This window comes from Peromyscus californicus, unplaced genomic scaffold (assembly GCF_007827085.1).
Source record: "Peromyscus californicus insignis strain IS unplaced genomic scaffold, ASM782708v3 Scaffold_22__1_contigs__length_63687245, whole genome shotgun sequence".
Classification (NCBI taxonomy): Eukaryota; Metazoa; Chordata; class Mammalia; order Rodentia; family Cricetidae; genus Peromyscus; species Peromyscus californicus.
Genome location: NW_026294525.1, coordinates 9906373 through 9920530, shown reverse-complemented (window position 1 = coordinate 9920530; position 14158 = coordinate 9906373). Strand labels below are relative to the sequence as shown.

At 48.9% G+C, this 14158-nt stretch overlaps 1 protein-coding gene across 8 annotated transcripts in view; it reads left to right on the top strand.

Moving 5' to 3' along the window:
• Synj2 (synaptojanin 2) overlaps nt 1–10404 on the top strand; it is a 102845-nt gene extending 92441 nt beyond the window's left edge. For 4 of the 8 annotated variants that reach the window (XM_052750887.1, XM_052750886.1, XM_052750888.1 and 1 more), the window contains 5 exons: nt 933–1067; nt 3160–3272; nt 4294–4402; nt 6135–6310; nt 8639–10404. In XM_052750887.1, coding sequence (XP_052606847.1) covers nt 933–1067; nt 3160–3272; nt 4294–4402; nt 6135–6310; nt 8639–9352 — 1247 coding nt within the window. In that variant the 3' untranslated portion in view covers nt 9353–10404. Of the gene's footprint in view, nt 1–932; nt 1068–3159; nt 3273–4293; nt 4403–6134; nt 6311–7624; nt 7844–8638 lie in introns of all 8 variants that reach the window. The other 4 variants (XR_008221161.1, XM_052750890.1, XM_052750892.1 and 1 more) reach the window with 4 other exon arrangements.
• Nucleotides 10405–14158: the final 3754 nt, after the last annotated feature.

The following is a 14158-nucleotide window of genomic DNA, read 5'->3' as shown; positions in this document are numbered from 1 at the left end:
GTGTTAGACTCAGTTGACTCTGGTCCATCCAGAATTCCCCACCTGCCTTCCACTGCCAGTCACTAGGTCCTTAACTGGAGAGAAGCGTTAGCCAACAGGCTCAGGACCCTTGCTTGAGGGCTGGAGACATAGAGCATGGCCGACAGGGAATTAAGATGTTTCCTTGTCAGGAGAGGTCCAAAGACCCATCTACCCCACATCTTCCTTTGATTAGATAATGGTCCCCAAACTGATCAGTAGCTCGCCACTCTAGAACCACTGGTTGGCTTTAACATTTTGAGTTGCTGAGTCTGCCATAGGACTCAGATTTGGTGATTTGGTAAGGCATGTGGGGCAGGCAGTGTGTACACAGACAGTTTTGGTGAATGACACCAGGTGACCTTTCCATTCCTCTGGTCTTCTCTCCTCCAGCTTTGGCCCCTCTTGTTCTTCTCAGAGGAAATGTCCCAGGCCAGTCATGGCGTCAAGCACTCAGAAAGTGATTACCTGAAGCCTCTAGTAGCCAAGAGCTTGCCACTGGGTGCCAGGCTCACGAAGAGGGGAGACTTCCTCAGCTTCCAAATCACTAGCCATATTTTAGAATGAGGAATTAAGCTCTCTGCCCTATGGTGGGGTGAATCTTAGCAGCTCTGGCTTCACTGTGTCTTTTGCTTGTGCAGAGGTGTTGGCTGATCGTTTTGGAAGGAAATGGGTCTATACGTTAAAACATGCCAGGGCTTCTCAAGTCTGGTAAACCAAGCCCACGGGTCATTGAGTGTTGCAAGCAGGCACTGGGTATACCCTCACCCCAGCAGAGGGCTCTGGCTTCTGAGTCAGGCTCGCTGGGTATCCCACGGCACTTCAGCATCCTGTGGCATGCCCTGTGCACAAAGCCATTTCTGACCCTTGCGTTTGGAAGAGATCGTCTTTCTCACAGCTGCCATGTCCTCTAGACGACGCTGACCTGGCGAAGTTAAAGCAAGAGCTGGAAGCTGTTGGGGATTTTCGCCACCGTTCTCCAAGCAGGTCCCTGTCCGTCCCCAATAGGCCTCGGCCACCTCACCCACCACAGAGACCCCCCCCTCCAAGTAAGACTTTGCTTGCTCTGAGCTTGCCACAGTGCCTGCTGGGAATAACCGCACACCTCCTGCTATTGAACACACAGCTCTAGACTGCTTCTGAGTCCCTTCTGATGCTCCTCTCTCTCTGCCCCCCACCCCGGGGGGTGGGGGCGGTCCTTGTTCTCCAAGTCTAGGACATGTTCCATGTTGGAGGTCATTGGTTTCTCAGGGCATGTGAAAGAAAGCTGTTCTAAAGCTGTCCGTCCAGGATCTTGGCGTTTGCTTCCAGAAGCCTTAAATTTGAAACTGTTAACATGAAATGGCCGTCGTCCTTTGAGGGAGTTTTTCTAGCCTTTCAGTCAGGTGCTGGTTTCTTTGACAGACTCCCAGACCTGCTCTGTAGGAATCTGGTTCACCCAGAGACCCAAGTGTGCATGGATCTCTGCTAGCCCAGGCCATGATCCACCTCCTGCTCCTGTGCTCCTCCCTTTCTGGCGATGAGCCCTGTTTCACCCAGGCTCTCCTAGGATGGGGATCCAGCCCCTCTGACAATGCTTCTCCCATCAAACTTCCCTTAATCTCAAAATAACCTCGTGGCTTGCTTCTGATTGGTTTATGTTTTAAACATAACAGTTTACTTCCCCCACAACTATGACAATCAAATACGGACTCTTCTAAGCCATTCCTTTCAAAATCGGGTTCACCCATAGCTAAAGTGTAGCAGTAATCAGTGTCAAGCTAGAAGTATATCTTCATTTTTGTGAGCTGTATACTCAGGAAATAGAAATGATACTAAAAATACCAGGTTTATAAGATGTTTTAGGTGGGAGACCACGGCAAGAGGAGGGAGAGTTTAGGGCTAGCCTAGGCTACATAGTGAGACTATCTCTCAAAAAACACCTTAAAAATTATATACATTTTATAAATCATGTTATTTTAGAGCTTTAATAAAAGTAAAGAATTATAGAGAAGAATCAAGCTTTAAAAGTTACTTGGCTACCTACAAGTAACAGTTTTAATCAAAATCACTTCCATTGTTTTCCAGTTGTCTGCAAGGGTATCTAAACACTATTTTAAAAGAAAAAAATGTAAGGGCTGGGGCTGGGTGTGCTAGCCTAACTTAAATGAGGCACCAGGTCCAATCCTTAATTCTGCCAAAAAGAACGTTTTAATGAACTGTTACCGCTTTTGCTTGGTCGTTTGTTTTTATTCCACTGACTGTGTCATTAAGTATTCTAAGACAACTCATTAATGGCTAAAAGCAGAATGCAGTCTAATTTATTTCTCTGAGTTGGGGACTCTAGGACTTCTGTTGTCTCTCAAACGTTAAAAAATGTTCCGAGGCTGGGGAGATGGTTCAGTGGGTAGCAGCACTTCCCACACAAGCCGGATGCCCTTCCCGCTGTGGTGGGCTCCGTGCACCTCCGATCACCAGAACCTGCCTGCGGGAAAGCCCATGTGCCAGGAGTGCTGTCTGTAGTCCGGCATTCCTCCTGGTGATGGGAGGAGTCGGGGGAATCCCCAGAACCTTGAGGACCAGGTGCCCTGGAGTGTGCAATGCAAACAGTGAGAGACCCTGCCTCAACCAACACCCGAGGCTGGCCTCTGCCCTCACACACACACACATGTGCTTTGTACAGACACCTACACACACACACACACACACACACACACACACACACACACAATACTGTTTAACAACAGCATTCGAAATAATTTGGTCCTGATAATAATGTTGTGTTTCAAACCACTTAAAAACCAACTGGTTTGTGTATAAGATTAGAAACCCACTGTGTGTTAGATTTAAATTTGCATTCCAATCCTGCTTCCCTAGACAATCTGTGTCAGTAGGCCACACTATCGCTATCGAAGAATCCAGGAAAACTGCTTTGTTTTTTGTGGTGCTGGGGATGGAGCCCAGGGCCTCCTCATCCATGCTATGTAAGCTAACCCATAACCACAGCCCCAAAGAGAAACTCTGGAGACTCTTAGGGGGCCTGCTTGGGAGCACTCTGTATGGCTTGTGAGTGTGTCTGCCTTTGCGGCTGTCTCCCCCCAGCTTCTTGTAGCTTGCTAGCACGTTACCAAGTCACTGAAGCCGCGGCTGTCTTTTCCACAGCTGGTTTAGTGGTGAAGAAGTCAGCCTCAGATGTCTCCATCTCCGCCGGCACTCAGGGGCAGTATTCAATCTTGCAGACGGCGAAACTTCTTCCAGGAGCACCTCAGCAACCAGTGAGTCCCTCGGGCTCCCGGGGAAGTGGTTAGCATGTCAAACCTGAGGGAGTGCCCCACCCCAAGATCATGTGGATCGCGCCTTTCCAAGGAATATGTAGCTCTGTCTCCTTAACCCTCTCCCTGCCCGTCATTCATCCCCCCAAACCCCTAATGCTTAGTCTCAGCCTCTTTACAGGACTGTTACGTGGTTGTGCAGAGCACTGTGGGAGAAGACACTTGGGATAAATAACCCCCAGTGTCCCTGCGAGGCAAACTGCCCACTTTCAGACTCTTCTTTCCCTCCCTTGTAATTCTTAGCTTCGCCTAGATCTGTAGGGCATTGAGTGGTAAAGGGAAAAGGGAAAATTCAGATATGTTTGGCCATTTTGGTGTAAGGTTAGAGACCCACTGGGTCTGAACCCCGCCAAAGCACGGTTCTGAAAATTGCAAGGGGAGTGGGCAGGAGGACTCATCTGGAGGAGTCCTGAGAATGGACATGCAGATGAGAGTCAGTGGCAAGGAAGTGAAGGCCGTACTGATGTGCCCAGGAAGCTGTACAGGCTGGCAAGCGGGGCCAGGCTGGCATATGCAGTAAAGGTAGGCTGAGGCGTTGACTAGATTCCAGAATATACAGTAATAAAAATGGGGCTCAGCTGACCCAGGAGCTGAGTGAAGAGGTAGACAATTCTGTTGGGAAACATGTATCTGGGAGGTGTTTTCACACTCACACAGGCTATGGAAGGCATGGTCTGAGACTGCTCTCCAGCTCTACCTGACTATGGAATGTCACATTACAAGAGTCGGTTTGGGAGCTAAAAGTCTTCAGCTCTGGCCTTCATTGCATTTCTCTTCTTGGTGGGTAGAGAAGGGCATTGAGAGATGTGGTTTAGAATAAGTGGGTGTGTCCATCATCTGATGGGGTTCTGCAGAGCTCACATTCACATACAGACCACCTACCACCCCTACAGACAAGCAGGTGACATACACGCTCATTTCCTGCCTGTGTTAATCTATGTCTCTTCCTGATTCTGTCCTCAAGCCCAAGGCTAGAACTGGAATAAGTAAACCTTACAACGTCAAGCAGATCAAAACCACCAATGCCCAGGAGGCAGAAGCAGCGATCCGGTGTCTCCTGGAAGCTAGAGGAGGTAGGGTCTCTTGGGAACCACGTCCCTGGCCAAAAGGGAGTGCCAAGTTCTCTTTTATCCTTTTACAGATAGTGGCCTAGAAAAGATCTGGGTCTGCCCTCTCCCTCTCCCTCTCCCTCTCTCTATCTCTCTCTCTCCCTCCCCCTTTCCCTCCCCATCTCTCTTTCTTTCTGTCTGTCTTTTTCTTTTTTTCTTCCTTTTTTCTTTTTTATTTCTTTTTTTATGCAACCTTTTGTATTTTATTTACTTATTTTTGATATATTTTCCACTTAAAATTACATACTCAAAATTCAGGAAGTATGTAGAAAGTAATCCCATGATGATTAGGCAGCATTTTAGAGATAAATAAATGAAATTTTATAAGGGTTGATGTTGGGCCAGTGAACCTGAAGATCTGAGCTGAGTCCCGGAACTCACATGCTGGAGGGAGAACTGAGTACCCCAGGTTGTCTTGTGACATCCACAAGTGCAGCATGGCACTCCTGTGCCCCTCCATAGATGATAATAGATAAATATAAACATGTTTAGGAGAAGGTTAGAGTTGTAGGAACTAACTCATTCTGCCAGCAGGGTGACAAAGGACCGCTGCGTAGATGTCCTGGCTGCAAACACAAAATCCACCGTGTAAATCACGGGCAAGTGTAAATAAATCCTGTGCCTCAGGCTGGGGCATCCGCCCCACCACACTGCTGTTAATCTGCGTTGCTGGTACCTCACGTAACCCCTGCTATCCTGTGGGATCTCTCCCATTCTCTCACATCACTGCTACTAACAATTGCTGTTTTGGTTTTGGGCTACAATCCAGAATCTCCTTTGGAGAGGAAAGATGATGCCCTTTGTAAAGAAATACGGGGATATTGTAATTGCCCGATTGTGTTAACCAGGGTATTCATCTGACTTGGAGTTCTTGACACACTGAAGGAGGACAGAGGGCCTGGGTTAGAAACCTGAGAAACGTTGTTGTAGGATTACACAGCCCAGGTGGTTTTGTTTTTTATTCACTGATAAGTGAATAAAAACTACAGTACCTTCAGACAGTGGAGTATTAGTCATGGAAATATAGCGGCTCATATTACAGCGAGGGGAGACGTTGGAAATGTTATACTGAGTGAAAGAAGTGAGACACAGACTCACGTACTGTGTTACTCCACGTGTACATGAAGTCCGTGGTAGGTAGATCCACAGAGACAGAAAGCTGTGTGGAGGAAGAAGGCACGGGTTTCTTTTCGGCAGAACAAAAATGTTCTAGAACTGGATAGTGGTAATGCCTGTGCTGCTTGGTGAATGCATCAAAAACCATTAAGATCGGTACATTTCAAGGTGGGTGATTCGTAAAGAGCAAACAGCTCTAGAGACACACGTTAGTGAGGTTTGAAGTCTGCCCACCGTCTCGATGTGACGCTGCCTTGTTCACACTTCTGTTGGGGTTCTGTTGATTTGTGGGTCCTCTTCCTTGAGGAACGTCTGACACTTTCTGTATGGTAGCAGGGTTTCACTGATCCTTCCTCAGGGCCTGTGGGTCCCAGGCCCCACCCTGTGAAGGAAGTGAGTGTGCACTACTGAGGCCAGACCTGGCTGTCAGAAGACCTGACGAGCCCTCAAGACCTCCGTGTAGCTGGAAGGAAACACACTAGATTCCAATGGCTCTGAGATGTAGACTCTTGAAAGGTTAGGTAGGTCGTGCAGTGGATTCCACCACCTTGTACTTGAGCTGGGTGATTCCATGTTTCAGGTATCCCAGAAGCAACCCCGGGTGCCATGCCCCTGAGAGACCAAGGGTCTTCTAAGCCAGAGCCCATGTTTGCAGGAGGCAAGCCGGAGGCCTCCCTGGGGCCCCCAGTCCTGCCCCGCCGGCCTGCTCCTAGGGTTCCGGCTATCAAGAAGCCGACTTTGAGGAGGACGGGAAAGGTAAGAAGCCAAGACAGGTAAGCCCCTCCTTCCAAGGTTGCTCGCGGTCTTGTCGCATAAAGTCATGTCCAGGACAGAAGTGAAGTTGGGTTGGGTTTCTCCACCCACACCTGCGTCCCAGACTTAGCTGTGTCTAGAGGAGAAATGGCTCCTTTGCCAACTGCTTCTCCCTCTTCTCCCTGCTGCTCCTTGGCCTCAGCTGAGCGGAGCGAGGACCTGACTGTCCTTGGCAGGTTCTCACTGTGACGCTCGTGCACAGCTTAAGAGGGACTGCTTCCTGAACGTTCCCAGTTTGCACAGGGAACGGCCGTGGATGCATTCTGCCCAGTGGTCCAGTGCTGCTGTCTCTGTGTGGTACATGCATGTGGTTTCACATGCACAGATTTATGTGCATTAGAAAAGCACTAACGGGGGCTGGGGAAGACGGCTCCGTGGGTAAGAGCACTTGCTGCACCCGCATGAGGACCTGAGTTGGGATCCCACCACTCACGGAAAAAGCACCATACAGCCACGCATGCACCTGTAACCCCAAAGATGTAGAGGGCAGAGGTGGGAGGATTGCTGTGGCTTAATGGCTGCCAGCTGAGCTCCAGATCCAGGGAGAGACTCTGTCTCAAAGGAATGAGGTGGGGAGTGACAAAGGAGGGCATCTAGGATCCAGGCCCTTCCCTATACAGGGCATTCCCCCCCCCCACACACACACAGGCTCATACACCACAAACATATAACTAGCACTGTCTCTGTCTCTGTCTCTGTCTCTCTCTCTCTCTCACACACACACACACACACAGGCTTATATACCACAAACATATAATGAGCTCTCTGTCTCTCTCTGTCTCTGTCTCTCTGTCTCTCTCTCACACACACACATGCACACACACACACACACAGGCTTATATACCACAAACATATAATGAGCTCTCTGTCTCTCTATCTCTGTCTCTCTATCTCTGTCTCTCTCTCTCTCACACACACACACACACACACACACACACAGGCTTATATACCACAAACATATAATGAGCTCTCTATCTGTCTGTCTCTGTCTCTCTCTGTGTCTCTGTCTCTCTCTGTCTCTGTCTGTCTGTCTGTCTCTCTCTGTCTCTGTCTGTCTGTCTGTCTCTCTCTCTCTCTCTCTCTCTCTCTCTCTCTCTCTCTCATCACACACACACACACACACACACACACACACACACACACACACACACACACACACACGAAAACCCTAACCAGTTCCTAGATTAGCAGTTTCACTCTGCTCACACGGCCATGGTCTCCCGCGGGCCCAACAGCTTCTGACCACTTTTCTTGCAGATCGTTTTCTGCTCTCGCTCACAAGCTTCTCAGCCTTGCTTACTGCTGCAAAGACATGAGTTTGTCAGGACAGTAGCTGCACAGAGACTGACACCTGTGGATACTTCTGGATCTTCCGTTTGATCTCAGTTCTAGGAGCGGGCCGCTGGGTAACCTCTGCCTGGCCACCGTAGAGCGACTGTTGCTTTTCCAACCCGCCCAGCGGGAGAAGTCGCTCTGGCATGTGCCTCCGCATTGAGTTTGCTTTCTGTCTTCCGGTTGCACTTCTGTCCTGCGTTGGCCTGTTGCTGCCTGTCCATTTTCCATGCTTGGTTGCAAAATGAACTGTCCACCTCTTTCTTGTGTGCAGGAGCAGAGGTGGCTTGTCTTTTCAGTGGCTGCCCAGGAGTTTTGGTACGAGGCTGGTGGAGAAGGGTTATGCTTTCAGTTTGTTTTCTTAAGAACAACTGGAAACACTGGACCTGGACCCCTGGGCTTACCTCCCCGGCCCCATCTGTACCAAAGCTTCCCTTGTCACCATGTAGTTTAAAAGCAGAGCTAAAACAGTGGGGACCCCCTGTGTGACATTCTCCCTCCTTCTGTATTGAAATATAAAAGACCCAAGGAGAACGTAGAGCCGCTAGTCCTTCGGGCTGCAACATGGTCCCTCCCAGGGTGGTACAGTGGTACAGTGCATGCTGAGTTATCTGCTTAGGCCTGCACTCCTAATGAATGCCTCAGAAGGGTTCTTGCTGAGTGAGGGAAGAGCATAGCCCCATTTTGTCAGGCAACGAAGACGTCTTCGTAAATTACCCACCGTGGCTCTGGTTTTAAATCTCTTGCCATCGTTCAGTGCCCATGCTGGACCGTGTGCTTCTCCAGCACCTCCTCATTCCTGCTCACTCCACTGGCTCCCAGACACTCTCTAACTGGTTGCCTCAGCCCCATCCACCTCTATTCCCTACCGAGTGTTGTCTGGGTGCCCACTTCTTACGTGCTGGCTTCTCACTGACACTCTACCTTGCCTTCCCTCAGCCCATGTCACCAGAAGAACAGTTTGAACAGCAGCCTGTCCATTTTACGATCGGTTCCCAGGAAATGAGCCCTGAGACCCCTCCTCCAACGACAGCCCCTCAAGTCGCGCCTGTTCCCAAACCAAGAACTTTTCAGCCTGGGAAAGGGGTCGAGAGGAGGCCGAGCAGTGGCAAGACAGCGCTCGGTGAAGCTCCTCCCGTGACAGGTGCTACGGAGCTACCGCCTCCGGAGGCCCCGCCTCTGGCTCCCAAGGTGCCCCCGAGGAGGAAGAAGTCTGCACCAGCAGTCTTCCACCTGCAGGTCCTGCAGAGCAACAGCCAACTTCTCCAGGGCCTCACGTGCTCCCCACCGCAGCCCGACGCCTACCCGCCCTGTCCGCAAGCAGCAGCTCTTCTTGGCGTTTCATCTGCCGTAAGCCCTGAGACTGAGGAGCCCAGAGTGGTGGAGCCCGAGGTAGCTGCTTTCCATGGTGATGATCCAGATCCCTTCTGGAGCCTTCTCCACCACCCCAAGCTGCTGAATAATACCTGGCTACCCAAGAGCTCTGACCCTTTAGACTTGGGGTCCAGGAACTCGGAGAGGACACACACAGACCCAGCACAGGTCAGTGCCTCAGTGGCTGAGAGGGGGCTGCCACCAGACCGTGGGGGGAAAGACTTTAGTCACTGGGTGGCAGCCAGTAACAAAGACAAGAGGACAACATTAGGCGTTTGATCCACGGGCAAGGACATGGCCCGTCGCCTTTGAAGATACTCGTTCCGGATGTTCGCCCTCCTCATGTGGACGTCGCCTGGCCTGGTTGAAAGGGATATCAATTTAAAGTTGCACTGAAAGACTCGCGGCGTCTGTCCCTCATGTGTAGTTTATAGAGATTGTCTCCCACTCAGTACAGTCATTCAGCGGCCACCAAAAGAGTTCATTCAAGACCTGTGCATTTTAAGCTTGCTCTCAGGGAGACGGGAAATGTGCTGTCGGATTCAGCAGATGGATTTTAAAGGAAAGGAATGTAGCTGCCCAAGATGCTCTCACCCACTGAATTTTAAATGGTGGTTCAACTTACGTGTGTATGCCATTTGCCTGTTGTTTTTGTCTGCGTTTTACGGATTTGGGGTCAGTGGTGGGTTCATAAAAGATAACATTAAAAGCAGTTGGGACCATTCAAAGCTGTTCTGGCCCACTTTAAATCAGGTTAAGGAAGGAAAAAAAAAAAGTCAGTTGAAAACAGCAAATAGGTCAACAGCATGCCCGGACCGTGCATCGTGGTGAGCCCTTTTTTATGGGGTTGCCCTTCATAGCTGCAGGCTCCACTCACTCCTTCAGGCTCAACAGAAAGACCTCGTCTGTACTGAGCATGTGTGTGTGCTGATGTTCCTTAAACACTACAGCGTAACAGGTGAGTACAAGAGGGTGTGTAGGAACTATACCAATACTGTGCCGTTGGGGACTTGGCGTCTGTGGATGTGGGTGCCGTGGGTACCTCAGGGTGTCCTGGAACGGATCTCTCACAGACATTCAGGTAACTACCCACGTGTATTAACTCTGATTATAAGTCCTGTGGGAGCTGGTGGCAATACTGTCTTGGTAGTGACAGGTGCACCATGAACTTACATGCCACTCAGATATGGACCAGCTGACTCCTGCATGCCCTGTACACGGCCATGGTCTTGAGCTGTGGTATGCTGCTTAAACCAATTTATATTCAACCCCTGGATGAAACCTCCTGCATATTGTTCATGTTCCATAAAGGCACAAAATGTGAAAACTCGTACTGGCCCATAATGACTGATTTTCATTGGTGTAGTTTATGATGGTTCCAGGAGTGTTCTATATGGCTTTATGAGGAAGCACCTCCAGGGCAAGGAGTGTGGGCTTGGTATCTGCGTGTCTCTTGGGTCTGTTTGTTACCTTCCCATTTTCATGCATTTCTAATACTTCTCATCTCTTCTCAAGAACTGATAAAGACAGCATGATGCTATTTTATATTTTAAAAATACCGTGAGGCCTACAATCTATTTTGAGCAGATATCACATTTTTGTGTATAAAAAGTTCCTCAGCTGAAGAAGGCTGAGATAGCAGGGTCACAAGGTCAAGACCAGCCTGGGCAACAGAGCAAGATCCCTTTTCAAAAAGAAGGAAATTAATTAGCAAATCTATTATGCCAACTTCCATACTTAGGAGTCTTTCACATCATAGACCCATACAGCAATGTCCTGTGTGGCTTCTTTTGGGCAATCCTGCAGTGAATGCTAATGGTTGGGACAGCCATGGCCATTTTGCCTGGGACATGCCACTTGCTCTTTATTACCTACCAGACTGCTGGGATTTCAGAAATTATTTTCACTGTCACATTCGAGATGTTTTGTAAATTGTTTAAATCTAGCATTCAAGAAGAAAACTCCATGTATCTACATTCATCTGAAAATGGATCAGAGAAAAAGGAGCTGCTGACTGAGAGATTAAATAGGTAACATGCATATTTGGCAGTTATAAAAGATGGTGTGGGGGCCCTGGAGACACGGCTCAGCAGTTAAGAGCACTGGCTGCTCTTCCAAAGGACCTGGGTTTGAATCCCAGCACCCACATAGTGGCTCACAGTGGAGTCTGTAACTCCAGTCCCACAGGATCCAATGTTCTTTTCTGGCCTCTGAGAGCACTGTATGCTCAAATATACCTGCCGACAAAACATCAATAAAAATAAAAATAAAGGAAAAATTCGAGATGGTGTGTAGATTGACCGGTGTTTTCAGTGGTGCCCAAGCACTTTTTAAAGGATTGTGTGGTTCATCTCGTGCGTGTTCTACAAATAAAAACCTTATAGGAAGCATCAGAGGTTCAGTTCAGAGGTGGGCTGCCTGGAGATGTTAAAGGATTGGCCACCATGTTCCTTCCCACGAGTGTAGTCATGATGGAAGACTCCTCCTGTTTTTAAACTCAGATGCCCTTTCCTGTATATACCTTCTTATCCTGCCACAGAGGAGGTGAATTTGATGGCAGATACATGTAACCCCCAGTCAGAAAGGCAGCAAGGGAGGTCAGCCCCACACAGCTACTTGCGGTGAGGAGAGAACTCCAGCCTCTAGCTTCTTCTTTGTTCTGCACAGCAATGTACTGACCCAGAAGCCAGGAGCCCACCAGGCAAGTGCTCATCAGAGAAGCAGCCGCTCCTGGGAGTCTGAGAGTGAAGAGCCCACACCCAGGAGTGTGGGTCAAAAGGAAAAGCTCATCATTAAAAACTGAACAAGCTGGGCGTGCTGGTATAGGCCTGTAATCCCAGCATGCCGGAGGCAGAGGCAAGGGGATCTCTGTGGGTCCAAGGCCAGCCTGGTCTACCGAATGAGTTCCAGGACAGCCAGAGCTACATAGTGAGACCCAGTCTCGAGTAGTGGAAAAAAAGGACAGTTGGAATGGTCTTATTTTTCAAACAATGCTGACTACTAATTGGAGGATGTCTTAAGCCAATAGCAATAGGTTGCATATGTCAGCAGTGAGCAACCGCCCCCCGGACTTCATTCTGTGTTGGGTGTGTTTTTGGTCTTTGGTCTTGGTTAATGTGACTGAGATACTGCCATTGCTTTAAACATGCTGCAGTTCACCACACTGTTTCAGGGGCGATACTGACAATTTCACATGGTTTCTCAGACCCTAGGAGAGCCTCTTTTTAGAGTTCCTACATATTAAGAAGAAATTTAAGGTGACTGAAATTAGGAAATCTCAAGAAATTTCTACAAAGGTTTAAAGTTGCTGAAGTTTGAGATACTTAAGAAGAAAAATCTCAGCACATGCAGGGAGTCATGGGCTTTAGAATGGTCATTTCATTGGGAAGGAAAACTGTGAAAATGATACCCAGACTAGTGATTAATAGTCTGTGCATGCTTTGAGTTGGTAATTTGTCCTCATGTTGGATACATTCACTTCTGTCTTTTTAAAACTGGAGTTCAGCCGGGCGGTGGTGGCGCACGCCTTTAATCCCAGCACTCGGGAGGCAGAGCCAGGCGGATCTCTGTGAGTTTGAGGCCAGCCTGGGCTACCAAGTGAGTTCCAGGAAAAGGCGCAAAGCTCCACAGAGAAACCCTGTCTCGAAAAACCAAAAAAAAAAAAAAACCAAAAACCTGGAGTTCTTTTCAGACATGCAGAGAATCCAGGACTCTCTTCTTTGGCCAGTCTTCCTCTACATCAAATGCAACTGCCAGCTCTTTTGTTTTTGTTTTGGAGACCGGGTTTCTCTGTAGCCCTGGCTGTCCTGGGACTCACTCTGTAGACCAGGCCAGCCTCGATCATGGAAACCCGCCTGCCTCTGCCTCCCGAGTGCCGAGACAAAGTCGTGCACCACCATGCGGGCTGCAGTTGCTAGTTCTGACTGTGTGATGTTTTGTTTTGTTTTTCAACAATGGAACTCAGTAGAAAAAGACAGGAGAATAATAAGGTTAAGAATTTATGGCTTGAGAGCCTAAGAGGTGGTTCAGTGGCCAGAGGTGCTTGCAGCCAAGTCTGAAGACCTGAGTTCCATCTCTAAGACTCACAAGTGGAAGAAGGGAACTAACTCTTCAAAGTTGTCCTCTGACCTACAGTACACACACACACACACACACACACACACACACACAAAACTATAAATAAAGAGAAAATCCCTAGAATTTATCGTGTGGAAGTTGCTCTCAGGGACCACTGACATAACATACACGAATTAGGCTCCACTTGTGTGAGAATTGAGGGGCAAGACTGTCTTCTCAAGGCCCTTAAGGCCGACTGAGGAACGGATGAACTGTGAGGGTGGTTTGCGTACGTTTCTTCATGGGAACAGATGGGAGTCTGTACTCTTTAAATTCTGCCCATGTCGGTGGTGGCAAATGCCTTTAATCCCAGCACTTGGGAGACAGATACAGGCTGATCTTTGTGAGTTCAAGGCCAGCCTGGTGTACAAAGTGAGTTCCAGGACAGCAGGACTGTTACACAGAGACACCATCTCAAAACAAGACAAAATCCTGCCCACATTTCTTCTAAGCTAATTAGTCACAAAATACAGTTACTACTGTTGTGTTTCTCAGGAGTAAGTAAACAGACTGGTCATCTCACGATGGTAAACCAATAAGGATTTGCTGTCTGTGACTCGGACCTGGCCAAGGAAGGGGCCAGCAGACTGCAGAACGTGTTTGTTCCAAGGTGGTAGGAGCCGGGCTCAGACTCACTACAATGCAAACTGTTGCCTGGGCTGAGCTCCGCACCGTGACAAGGACAAGGTGATGCCAGCAGAGGCTCAGTGGAGAATTAACGTGAAGAAATGCAGGGCTCCCGGATACTACCTGCCCCCACAGAGAGCACCACGGGTACCCTGCACGGGGTCCGCTACAATTGAAGCTGCACCTGATGTGAAGCCAGGCCGTCAGAGGTGATGACATTAGACATCACTCTGTGCTGCACGTTCTAAGGTATGACGACCCGTGATCTACCACTGCATTATCAGAGCTGTTTCACTGCCCTAAAAACCCCGAACCTTGCTCCTCTGCACCTCCCAACCCCAG